The sequence below is a fragment of the Sceloporus occidentalis genome, unplaced genomic scaffold, assembly GCF_023333645.1.
Source record: "Sceloporus occidentalis isolate IW3139 unplaced genomic scaffold, rSceOcc1.0.p SCAF_3, whole genome shotgun sequence".
NCBI classification, from domain to species: Eukaryota; Metazoa; Chordata; class Lepidosauria; order Squamata; family Phrynosomatidae; genus Sceloporus; species Sceloporus occidentalis.
The window spans coordinates 8,856,302-8,869,375 of record NW_028316983.1 but is presented as its reverse complement, the minus strand read 5'-3'; the positions used below and the strand labels follow the sequence as shown (position 1 = coordinate 8,869,375).

The window sequence follows — 13,074 nt, the reverse complement described above, 5'->3', positions numbered from 1 at the left end:
CGTTTCTGATTTATGACAACAACCCTAAGGCAAACCTATGGGCTTTTGAATATTCATGGGTTTGATTAATTTGTTAACTTTAGGAATTTCTAGGTCCTCCAGTGTGACTTCTGGCAGACGTTGACACAGAATTGCACTGGAAGACCTAGAGCTTCCTAGAGCAAAAGTGAATCCACAAAAATCAAAGGCACAGATATGGAGGGATGATGTACTGTGGGATGAAGAAAATATCCTTTAGCTCTTTAATACAAAATTAGTTTTTGCAGGAATAAAACATCCACAGCAGGCTGGCTTTCTTGTTGTTGTTGTTGTTGCTGAGTGCCTTCACACTAAAACCATGATATCCACCCTATATAACAAACACCCAAGCCACCCCATGATATTTATTCAAGTCATTTCCAATTTATGGTGACCCTAAGGGTAACCTATCATGAGGTTTCTGGCTGGTTTCTTCGGAGGGGGCATCCTGAGGCTGAGAGAGTGTGACTTGACCAAGGTCACCCAGTGGATTTATATGGCTTAGCCAGGATTTGAACTCTGGTTTCCCAAGTCATGGTCCAATGCTCAAATCACTACACCATGCTGGCTTTCCCATACTCCTCTTTATAGACGTTTGAACAGGATGACCAGATGTCTTAACTGCAAAGGAGGGCAAGGCACTGCAAAATGTAGAACATCCAAGAAACATGTAGGATGTTACAGAATAAAAGCTAAAAACACTCCTATAAATATAAATTCATGCTTTTTAGTCTTGCTCAAAATGCAATACATTTTGGAATTCCTCTTGGACAGAAGGCTGAAATGTAGGGCACATCCTGGAAAAGGAGGACATCTGGTCACCCTGCATTAGGCAGGGGAAAACATCTATGCATTTGGAAGGGGAAAGCATCTTTGGAAAACATCCAAAAAAGTTCAGCCTTGCAAGTGCAGAAAAGAGTTGCAGAAGAAAAGTTCTCAGACACAATCAACTCTATTTTTTAGCAAAGCAAAGACAGCTCTGCATCAGCAGAGCCTCAAAAAATTACTTTGAAACTCATAGACGTTCCTCTCCACGGAAATCTTTAGTAAAAGGCGAAAGATTTATACAATATGAAGAGAAACCAGAGTATAATTTGCAATACAGATGCAAAGAGCCAGTTCAGCATCGACTGCCTTTCATGTTATGGTGGCACTGAGCCCAAACATTTTCCAACAGGTAGCAATGAAAAACATCTTCTAATCCCCCCCCCCCCCCAATATTCTTTTTTCCAAACCAGACCCTTGGTGTTAACATAAAATGACCAAAATTGAGAAGGTTTTGGGCTTGCTTCTGTGCAATGCATCATGGTTGCAAGAGATGCAAATGAGCCTAAGGCCTGCCCAGCTGAGACTGATGGTCACCGAACAGGAAACCTTAGGTTTTAGGAAAAACCTTTAAATTGACATTAAACAAGATCCCTGAACTAGCACTGAGAGCTTGGGAAAATTACTTTTTTTGGATAAAAGTTCCTAGTCCAATGTTATCTTAATCTGTTGTCTGCTATATTTGATTGTTTGAATGTTAAGATGTATTAATATGCATTATGTTCTATTATTTTCATAGAAGGTACCTCATAGGCAGGTTTATTTTATCTATTTTACTTGATTGTATATACGGTGCTGTGTAAATTTACAACACTTTATGAATAACACTTAATAATAATAATAATAATAATGATTGTCATGCTGGCTGAGGGGAAGCTAGTTGTACTCCAAAAAGTAACTTTCCCAAACTTTAACAACCCAAAGCCACAAAACAATAACACTTTTATTGGGCCAACCGAATGCAAAAGAAATACATGTTGCAAGCTTTCAAAACTTCACTGGCTTCTTTATCAGGCAAAGATGAAGAAGCCAGTGAAGCTTCAAAAGCTTGCAACACTTTTGCCTGTGGTTGTTCCAATAAGGTATCACTGTTTTGTGGATTGTGGATGTTATTGTGCTTTGCTACATGGCCAATACAGCTACCCCTGGATATGTTTCCCAAACTCTGTCCCTTCAAAAAATGAAGGTTGCTTTAAACCTGGCATCTCTAAGCAAAATATGTGCCCTGTCAGAAAAAAGGCTTTCTTTGGTCAAGCGACATAATATGCCAAAGATACCTTTATGGACTACAGCTCTGTAGGTCTTGATTTCCTCATTCCAAATCAAGCCAGCCCAAAGTACTTTTCATTACAGTGAGAATAAGCGAGAAACAATTGAAAGAAAACATTGTTCTTGGCAAGATCTCTATCAGTTATTTACTGTGAAGGCTGCCGCCAACCTCCAAGGGAAAAATGAGAGGCTGTAGGAAAAGAAGGTAGATTGACTAAAACAAGGGCTGTGTCCACACTGCAGAACTAATGAAGTTTTGCACTGCATGAACTGTCATGGCTCAGTGCTATGGAACCCTGGGATCTGTCGTTTGGTGAGCTATTTAGCCTTCTCTGTCAGAGAGCTCTGGTGCTACTGCAAACTACAAGTCCCAGGATTCCATAGGATGGAGCCATGACAGTTAAAGCAGTGTCACACTGCATTTATTCTGCAGTGTGGCAGCCACTGCACCAGATTTGCAAGACCTGAGCAGGACAGGTGATGGGCTTGGATCCCTGACGGTTGAAGTAGTGCCTCTCCCTATATATCCCCGCCCTTAGAACTGGGGTCTGTTGGAGGAGCTCTCCACTGTGTTGCTTCGGTGGGAGTAATACTGTCTAGGAGAACATAAGAGAGGTGCTTCTCAGCTGTGGCACCCCAATGAAGAATGCCCACCCTCGGAGGCCCCATTGGGGCCAGCATTGCTTTCTTTTCAGCAGTAAATCAAACCGTGGTTTTGCATTAAAGACTTTGGGCCCTAATTTATTTTGAAATACACATATACAGTCAGCCTTCCTTATACACGGATTCAAGCATCCAAGCATAAAAATATCCAAAAAATACATAAATTCCCAAAAGTAAACCTTGATTTCACCATTTTGTAGAAGGGACACCATTTATTACCCCATTATATTGAATGGGTTTTGGTATCCACGGGGGGGACGGGGGACCAAACCCCAGAGGATACCAAGGGGCCACTGTAATAATAATAATAATAATAATAATAATAATAATATCCTATTGTATTTAATAGGACTTGAACATCCCCAGATTTTGTCATTCATGGGGGGCCCTGGAACCAAACCACAAAGGACACCAAGGGCCCACTGTAATAATAATAATGATAATATCCCATTGTATTTAATGGGACTTGAGCATCCATGGAGTTTGGCATCCCTGGGGGTCCTGGAACCAAACCACAAAAGAAACCAAAGCCCACTGTACCTGGTTTTAATTTGTTGTTGCCTTTTAACCTACTGCAACCTGTTGCTTATTTTATATATTTTTATCCTTTGACAAACTATTGTTTTCATCTGGAATTGTTTCCAACTGTTTACATTATTTGTACGCTGACCTGAGATCCCATGATAAAAGGCAGGATATAAATAAATAAAATAACATTCTTGCTGTTAATAGCCTGCCCTTTTAAAATATTTATATTTATTTCCCATAATTGAGTTTACAACACAGTTCTAATTTTTGAAAATGTTAAGGTTAGGGCTGCCAGTTCAGGATTGTCTCAGGTTGAGTATTCCAAGTGAAAACCTGAGACCTAAAAATGTTTCCCATTAGGGATTAATTACCAACCATAGTTGTCCCATATTGTAATTTAAACGCATGCATACATACACAAGGGTTGCTTCTGCACTGTAGCAATAATATAATTTGACATCACTTTAACTGTCATGGCACTACCCAACAGAATACCGGGATTTGTAGTGTTGTGAGGCACCAGCATTCTTTGGTGGAGAGGACTAAATACCCTGTGAAAATTACAAATCCCAGGATTCCATAGGCTGAAGCTCCAGCACTTAAGGTGGTGACAAACTGCATTATTTCTACAGTGTCAATGCACCCACAGAGAACATATTTTCCTGTTTGGAAATTAAGAGAGAAATCTTAGGTTTCCAGATCAAGCTGACATGAGGGGGTTATCTGTTCTCACTCATGTAGGGAGACAGGATAAGAAACATTTTATCTAACCTGTTTCCTTCTAACTGGATACAATGGTTCCCAAACTTTGTTCCTCCAGGTGTTTTGGACTTCAACTCCCAGAAGCCCCCAGCCAGGAAACCTGGAAGCTGAAGTCCAAAACATCTGGAAGAGAAAAGTTTAGGAATCATTGAGACACAGAGCAGAATGGAGGGTGAACCCTGGCAACACAACAATGGGGAAGAAAGGAGGAAGGAAGCTAATAAAGTAAACCCTCCCTGGAGAGCCTTTGAAAGTTGCAGCAAGGAATCAATTAACCCTTACAAAGGCCTGTTACAGACTGCCAAAATAAAGATCCTCGGCTCTCTTTGGAGGTATGCTATTTAAATGATGTATGCATCCTAAGAATCCGGAAGCTGCACCAAAGCTGCACCCCAGTGCTTAGGAATGGAGTGTGGCTTTGGTGCGACCTCCGGACTCTTAGGACCCATGCATCATTTAAATAGCATACTTCCAAAGAGACCCGAAGCAGCTTTATTTTGGCAGTCTGTAACAGGCCAAACTGTAGCAAGCTGCTGCTCTACTTGCTGAGCTGGAGATTCACATACAGCCCTTTCCTCTTGCCCAGAGCCGAGTTCCTCCACTGCATCTTTGATCCAAAACCCACTGCAGAAATAATCCAGTTTGAGATGATAGTTTTGTGAGACATTTACCCTTCTCCTTCATAGCGCTCTAGTGCCAAAATAAACTACAGTTCCCAGGAGTCCCTAGCACTGATGTGCATTGGGCACTTCTAAGGTGCACTAGGCATTTCTGATGAGTACTGAGCACTTCTGATGTGCATTGACCACTCCTATTGTGCCCCAACATTTCCCAGCCACTATGTAGATGTGCACTGAGAAGTGCCCCAATGCACATTGCACTATGGTGCATCAGTCACTTCACTGGCTACAACAGATGCTCATACATTGTAACATCATGGCAGTCCTGAGGTCAGTATGGACATTGCAAAACTACTCAATTCAATTTTGCACACATGTAGGGCTATTTAGAAAGGTGGAAGTGCCAAGGAGAATGCCAGACAAAGTAATTCTTTTTAAAAAGAAACTAGGAATTGCCAAACTGGCAATAGTGTGGCATAACATACTTAGTTTCTCTTCCAGATTGCTGTACTTTATAATAATAATAATTTTGTTAAAAAATTAAAAAAGGAGGATGAGGAAAGATGGTGGATTAGTGTTTAGCATTGAACTAAATCCAGGGAGATGCAAGGTCCAATACCCATTCAGTCATAAACCTCACTGGGTGACCTTGGGTTAGTCAATCATTTTCCAACCTAGCCTACCTTATAGGGTTGTTGTGAAATAAGTGGGATGGTAGGGAGAACCATGTACCTTTCTTTGATGTGTCCAGTTTTCTCCCCTTGAACAAAAGGCACACTAATCCATTTGACTTGCATCATCTAAACTAGATGAGACAACCATGGCCTTTTGGCCCATGTAGACAACCCCATGGGGAGCTATATAATTCATATTAAAAGACAGAGTGGTTTCACTGGTCCACTAACATGGCGGAAACTGTGAATAATCTTAAATGCTGGATTATATGCTGCCCTTATTTCTTTGGTAACTAAACTGAGTGTCATATTTTGGGCATACCAAGAAGCGTGGGAGTAGGGAAATGTCTAACAATTTGTAAGCTGCTCTGAGAGTATAAATATTCCAAAACAAACAAACAAACAAACAATCCATGTAGTAATGCATTTTTGTGCATATAGGTTCTGTATGGAATAAACACCACAACCATTTGGTGAAAGGAAATGTATAAATATGATTTTCATCTACTTCCATACATAATACGAGAGAGAACAAACCATACAGCACTAAAATAGGATCTATTTTCCTTTCTCCCTTGCTTCTTTCCATGTAGCTTAATGCTGAACCTTCCAAAAAAAAAAATAAATCCAAATATCACATTGTGAAACAAATAGCCAAAAAGGCCCATTTGGTTCAAAAGTCACTGAAACAAATACTCCACAACTGCAGACTTTTCTCCAAGTCCATTGGCTCTATCCTACCAGTTCACATCTGGACAGGAGAAGCAGGACAGAGAGCCAAGATGCAATTGCTGTCATCCATCACATATTTTACAGAGCTGACATATCTATTTGCTTGCCCTCTGTGGTTTCTGTATTTGGGATAAAGCATTATGAGCAATGTTGGAACTGAGGAAAAATGGGTCACTCATGGGCAGTGAGGGCTAGTGAATCTGCCTGGATTTCAGCAGTTTTCAGCTGTGAAGGGTAGGAATGGGAATCATAGGCATACCCTCCAGCTTTTTGCAGATAAAAACTGAGACGTGTGGCCATGCAACATCAGAGTGTAAATAAGATGACAAGGGTTACTGAAGAAGAATGCACAAGCTAGGAGAGGATGCAGCAATTTGCTTTGGCCTGAGCTCTCTATCCCTCTTTTCTTCCCTCCTGAGCTAATTGAGTGCAAGCTACTTTTATATTTTGAACTCACTTTGCAGCAAGTGAACTAAGCTGAGGACAAAGGAAGAAAGGAGGAGGAGGGGAGAGAAGCTGGGACATTTTAAAGCAGCTGAAAAAGTGGGATAACAGAGAATTAATCGGGACTGTCCCTTCCAAATTGGGAGAGCAAGAAGGTATGGATAAGTACAGAATCAGAGGGAAACGTACATATCTTACAAAAATGTGGTTCCACTGGGCTTTCATTCAAACCTGGAGCAGAATTGTTTCAAGTCATGCAGCTGTTTTATTTTGAAATTCTCACCACTGGCAGAAGAAAACATAACCCTTAGCAGTGTGGGAATTTTCTGCTCTGTATTTGTTGTGTGCCTTCAAGTCATTTCTGACTTATGGTGACCCTAAGGAGAATCTATCACAGAGGTTTTTTTTTTTTGTACAAGTTTGTGTGTGTGTGTGTGTGTGTGTGTGTGTGTGTCATTACTATCCTCTGAGGCTGAGAGAGTATGACTTGCCCAAGGTCACCCAATAGGTTTCCATGGCTGAGCAGGGATTCAAACCTTGGTTTCCAGATTCATAGTCCACTGCTCAAACCACTATACTACATGGTGGCTCCTTCTGTTCTGTATCCTGATGCTTTAATAGGAGATGGGAAGATGGACATTTTAAAAGACTCTGTCTGTGCGTTCCAACACTCTGTGAGATAAGTTTGGTGGATTCATGCAAAAGCACCTTGATGGTGGAACATCTTCAGGCTGATTCCTCTCCACTTAAGTTTCTAAGTTTCTGCCTAAGTGCAGTACCTTATATTTCTCCCTGTTGAAATTCATTTTGTTAGTTTTGGCCCAGCTTTCTAATCTTTTAAGGTCATTTTGAATGTTGATCCTCTTTTAAAAAGATGTTGAGAAACTGGAGCATGTCCAAAGGAGGGCGACTAAAATGGTGAAGGGTCTGGAAACCATGCCCTATGAGGAATGACTTAGGGAGCTGAGGATGTTTAGCCTGGAGAAAAGAAGGTTAAGATGTGATATGATAACCCTGTTTAAATACGTGAAGGGATGTCATATTGAGGAGGGAGCAAGCTTGTTTTATGCTGCTCCAGAGAACAGGACCTGGAGCAATGGATGCAAGCTACAGGAAAAGAGATTCCTACACAACATTAGGAGGAACTTCCTAACAGTAAGGGATGTTTGACAGTGGAACAAATTCCCTCGGAGTGTAGTGGAGTCTCCTTCTTTAGAGGTCTTTAAAAAGAGGCTGGATGGCAATCTGTCGGAGATGCTTTGATTGAGATTTCCTGCATGGCAGGGTGTGGAACTGGATGGCCCTTGTAGTCTCTTCCAACTCTATGATTCTATGGTTCTATGATTCTCCTGGGGTATTAGCTATCCATCCTAATTTGGTGTCCTCTGCAAATTTGATAGGTATGCCCTCTATTTCTTCATCCAAGTCACCAATAAAGATGTTGAATAGCACTGGCTGCAGGACATAACCTTTGGGTTTGGCCAGTCAACCAATTACAAATCGACCTAACAGTTGCATTGGTGTTTATCGTATAGAGGTTTTTGCAGCTTTTTGCAGCTCAATTCCGATGTGACTGCGGGTCCAACAATGCTAATTCACGCTAAACCGCGATGTGTTGTCTCATGTGATTGCCTTCTATGGGGGGTTCTTACGAGGCGCTTCCGCATTCAATCTGCACTGACTCCTCATTTTGGTGAATTCGGAAACAAGTGAATTCACCAAAATCTGCTTCTAAGCTCACTTCGATTGCACTTCGAATTGGTCTGGTGTGGAAGATCACTCCAATGTCACCCCCCTTGGCCCTCTGCGTCCTGCTCCTTCATCCCCCCTCCTCCTCCACCCCATCTCGTCCTCTCTGCCCCCTGCCACCCATCCTACCATCCCCTGCCTGCTCCTTCACCCCGATCCAGTCCCCAGTGACCCACTGCAACCTATCCCATCATCCCCTGACTGCTCCTTCATCCCAATCCTGGCCCCAGTGACCCCCTGCGACCTATCCCATCATCCCCTGACTGCTCCTTCACCCCGATGAAGGTAAGCTAAGGAGGGGGGGCAGGGAAGGAGGGCAGTGTCCAGAGCCCCATTGAGCATGCGCAAGGGTGTCGATTCAAATCGTTGAACCCTCTGGTGTGGTAATACAATGTGCACTCACTACGCTTTGCTTGAATCCGCATCATGTGACTTGTCTGGAATCAAACTGACTCCACTTCCCCCTCGATTCGGAAGGGCAACGGAAAGGCAACCAGGTGTGATAAAACATCACGTTTTAACATGAATTCACATTGCTAGACAGGAGTGACTCCGTATCTGGTGTGAAAAAACATCACGTTTCGTGTTGCTAGAACAGGAGTGACTGCGGATCTGAGCTGCAAACCCTCCATGTGTGATAAGGCCCATTGTCTAGCCCACATTTTATTAGCCTGTTTGCAAGAATATCATGGGGGATATTCTTTGATCTTGGTTTGCAGCCCCTGAAATCAGCTGAAGACAAAGGGAGAGAGTGGGTAGAGGAGAGAAAAGGTGGGATGTTTGAAAGGTAGTAAAAAAAAAGTGGGATGGCAGAGGATTCATTGGAGCTATCCATGCCAAATCAGGACAGTTGGAGAGTATGCAGTCTGCACTGTGTCTGCATAGGATTTTGAGTTGCTGAAAAGATCAGGCTCTCAGCTGGATAGAGCTTAAAACTGCATGGAATGTAAAACACCATCATAACATTGGTGCCATGCACATGTGGAAGACCGTTTGGTAGACTGAAACGTGCGTTCTCCAGCTGTTTCAGAAATGAGTTTTGGCAAAGGCCTGACAACGCCAGGCGCCATGGGAGAGGCTGGCCCATTTGGCTTCCTTACTACTATACTGTGGACCTTTTGTCCATTCAGCTGGAAACAAGTGTACCTATTTTTCTCCTCTTGGACGCTGGCAGGCAGTAGAAATGTGCCCCCCCCCCCTCTACTTTCATGCTCTGCCTTCACAAATCTCTCTCTCAGCTCCAGACTGCCAAAGCAACTTCCTTCGTTTTTCTTTTTTTGAGATTCTCCACTGAAAATACTGTAGGGACAACCTCTCCCCCCCACCCCCCACCCACCAGCCACCAACACACCTCCCCTCTGCAACTGCTCCTCTGCACAGTGAAATCACACCCAGTCACTATGTACATTGAAGTAGGCAGGCATATTTATATGCTACTTTTGCGGGCTGGCAATAAAAATGGTTTCCTTTTCACCCCAGACTCTGCCTACCAGTCTACCATACAAAAAAATTAAGGATATTAGCAGTGCAAACTGGAATTTAAAATGTTCTTGTGCTTGCTTTCAAAGTGTAGAAGTGGTACAGACTGAACACATAAACAACACATTTAAAACCATTCTACCATTTCCTCTTCCTCAGGCAAGAAACACACACACACACACACACACACACACACACACAGGAAGATAGGAAAATCTCTTGATATCTTGACTTAAAGTGATCACCTGTTCTGTCCTCTCCCTCTTAACCCCACCCGCTTTGCAGAAAAGGGATTGCTGCCAGCACATCTCTGATCATAAGCATGTGGAAAGAAGCAGGGTCTGGAGAAATGAATATCATAGAATCAGAGAGCTGGAAGGAACCTCAAGGGAACAACTAACCAAATCCTCTCCCATGCAGGAATACACAGGTAATGCACTCTTGAGAGATACCATGCAACCTCTGTTTGAAAACCTCCAATGAAGGACAGCATCCACCACCCTCTGCTGCAGTCTATTCCACTTTCAAACAGCTCTTAGAGTCAAGCAGTTCTTTCTAATATTTAGGTGAAATCTTGTTTTGTAATTTGAATCCATTGGTTTGTGCCCTAGTTTCTGAAGCAGCAGAAAACAAGCTTCCTCTGTCTTTTACATGCTATCTCTTTACATATTTAAAGATGGCCATCATGTCACCTCTTCTCCGAATTAAACATACTCAGATCCCTGAGATATTCCTTGTAGGGCTTGATTTCTAGACCCTTTACCATCTTAGCTGCCTTTCTCTAGATATATTCTTGAACTGTGGTGCCTAGATGAGGTCTCACCAAAGTTTAGTAGAGTAGAATCATAGAGTTGGAAGAGAACACAAGGGCAATCCAGTCCAACCTCCTGCCATGCAGGAAATCACATTCAAAGCATCCTCGACAGTACTGTGTTACTTTTATATGCCTCCTTACTGGTTACATTTACAGATCCCCATTAAATAAAGAAGACTTGGTAATTTAACAAAAGGCACATCGATTTGCATGAAACCTTTTCTTAGTATTCCCAGTTGCCACAACTTGGCCACAATAAAATCTCAAGGGAAGTGATTGTGTTGGTTGTACAGTAGGAAACCTACAAGAAAATCATAGTCATATGGCCCTTTGTTGTTCTTATTTGCCATCAGGTCAACTTCAACTCATGGTAGCCCTGTGAATGAGAGACCTCCAAGATCCCTGGTCATAATCTGCTCCGCTCATGTCTTGCAAACTCAGAGCCATGGCTTCCTTTACTGACTCTGTCCACTTGTAATGTGGTCCTCCTCTTTTTGTACTGCCATCTACCTTCTACTGTACTCATCATTGTCTTTTTAGTGAGTCATGTCTTCTCCTGATATGTCAAGATATGGCATCATTTGGAAAATGGTTCAGAACTTTGAATATATCTGTAGCCATGGCAAGTCTGCTTGGTTTTATTCTCATTCTATGATGGTTGTTGTTGCCATTCCTGTCATACAGACAAGGAAGTAAAACTAAGACAGGAATTCTGAAAAGTTGCAGAGGCAAGACTTGAACCCAGGACTTCTGGATTCAAAATCTGACTTTCTAGCCACAGAGCTGCATAGGTTCACTCATTGTGCTCTACACTGTCTGCTCAGTTCTCCTTAGAAATTTTTTCTACTTCAGACTTTCAGGTAACTAGATTTTGGATGAAGCAACTCAGAGGTTAAATTCATGGACATGCAGAGCTCTGCATGCTTGGGTTCAAATCCCATCCTTATTGTGAATTTTTGAGACAGCCCATGTGATGTAGTGATTTGAGTTTTGGACTAGGATGCTGGAAGGCATGGTTCAGATCCCTGCTTGGCATTGGAAACTCAAGTTATACTGTCAAGCCAAAGGCTTTCACGGTTGGCATCCATAGTTTTTTGTAGGTTTTTCGGGCTATATGGCTGTCTTCTGGAAGAGTTTATTCCTGACATTTCACCACTTCCATGGCATCCTTCTCTAAAGATGCCAGGCACAGATGCTGGTAAACCGTCAAGAATAAACTCTTCCAGAACATGGCCACATAGCCCGAAAACCCCACAAAAAACTATCAAGTTATACTTTCTCAACCTCAGAGGAAGACAATGAATGAATCTTGCCAAGAAAATCCCATTATAGGTTTGCTTAGGGTCACCATAAGTCCAAAATATCTGGTAGGCAAAGAACATGAAGTAGTGGGTTTTATTGCTTTCTCACTTCAGAACGAATAAACCAACTTGATAGACCTGCATCATCTCACACAATTCTGAGGTTTATGGCAGGGGTCACAATCTACATCTTTCTCTATCCTATTACACCCTGCCCCACCTCACAACTGTACAACTGTGCTTAAATACCTGTAGCTTTAATATTATATCCACCAGCACCTCCACAAATGTAGACTGAAATGCATAAACCCCCAGGCTGAAATCAGCTTTAAAGGTGCTGTGAAGATTCCTCCTTCTGCCCTCTTTTCTTTTTCTGTTGTAATGGACTAACACAGAGATTTCTTGGGGAAAAAATTCCAATAAAGCTGCTACTTACAGGACATTTGTCTGCGGTGGGACCTCAGGGATAGTTTCCAGCCTCAGATGCATACATCTTACTGTAGTCCTAAAACATAAGCAGCGGCTAGGACAAGAGCTGGCTGAGACAGGTAAGAGGAGAAGAAGGCAGATACTTTGAAGGCCTGTGCTTCGTCCCAGCATGGTGTTTGCAGGAATGTTAAGTTCCCCAGATTCTGAGCTGCAAAGAAGCAAACAAAAAAATTCCCCAGCCTTGAGGGCCAGAGTGAAGGAGGAGGGGACACACAGACATGTGTTTCTAATTAAGTTAAGGCAGTTTGACAGCCCAACTCCCACCCTTTCAGCTTACGATGCATATACTACATCCGAGAATCACACTGCGACCCTGGTATCCGCAGCAGAATTTTTAAAAAGTTAAATCTATTATTGGCTCCCTGCCTGATTAAGGAGGACTCTTTGCTTTCCTTTGGTGGCAAGGAGGGGGGCAGATTTGAAAACCCAAAATGATGGCAAAATCTGCATGGGTACCCAATGACTGGGAGAGGATTGACTGTGGGACAACAAAGGCAAAGTTACGCATGGTATACACACAAATCCCCTGTCTCCTGCTGTTGTTTGTAGTCAAACAGATCTGTCAAGACCTTTGCCAGCAGGCTACTAAAACATGTCAAACCAATTTGTGTTCCTGTTGTTGTGTACCTTCCAGTTGTTTCCGACTCATGGTGACCTTAAGGCGAAACTATCACAGGGGTTTCTTGGCAAGATTTGTTCAGGGATTG

The 13,074-nt window shown here is 42.5% G+C and overlaps 1 protein-coding gene and 1 non-coding gene across 4 annotated transcripts in view; both read right to left on the bottom strand.

The window, feature by feature from the left end:
• The window catches only part of LOC149315532 (peroxidasin homolog), a 64,590-nt gene extending 52,040 nt beyond the window's left edge, over positions 1 to 12,550 (bottom strand). For all 3 annotated transcript variants that reach the window (XM_089513606.1, XM_089513607.1, XM_089513608.1), the window contains exon 1: positions 12,315 to 12,550. In XM_089513606.1, the coding sequence (XP_089369732.1) occupies positions 12,315 to 12,478 (164 nt within the window). In that variant the 5' untranslated portion in view covers positions 12,479 to 12,550. The remainder of the gene's footprint in view (positions 1 to 12,314) is intronic.
• On the bottom strand, positions 994 to 1,109 carry LOC149315533 (U5 spliceosomal RNA). The gene has a single exon (XR_016280762.1). It is a non-coding gene; the product is annotated as a U5 spliceosomal RNA (small nuclear RNA).
• Positions 12,551 to 13,074: the final 524 nt, after the last annotated feature.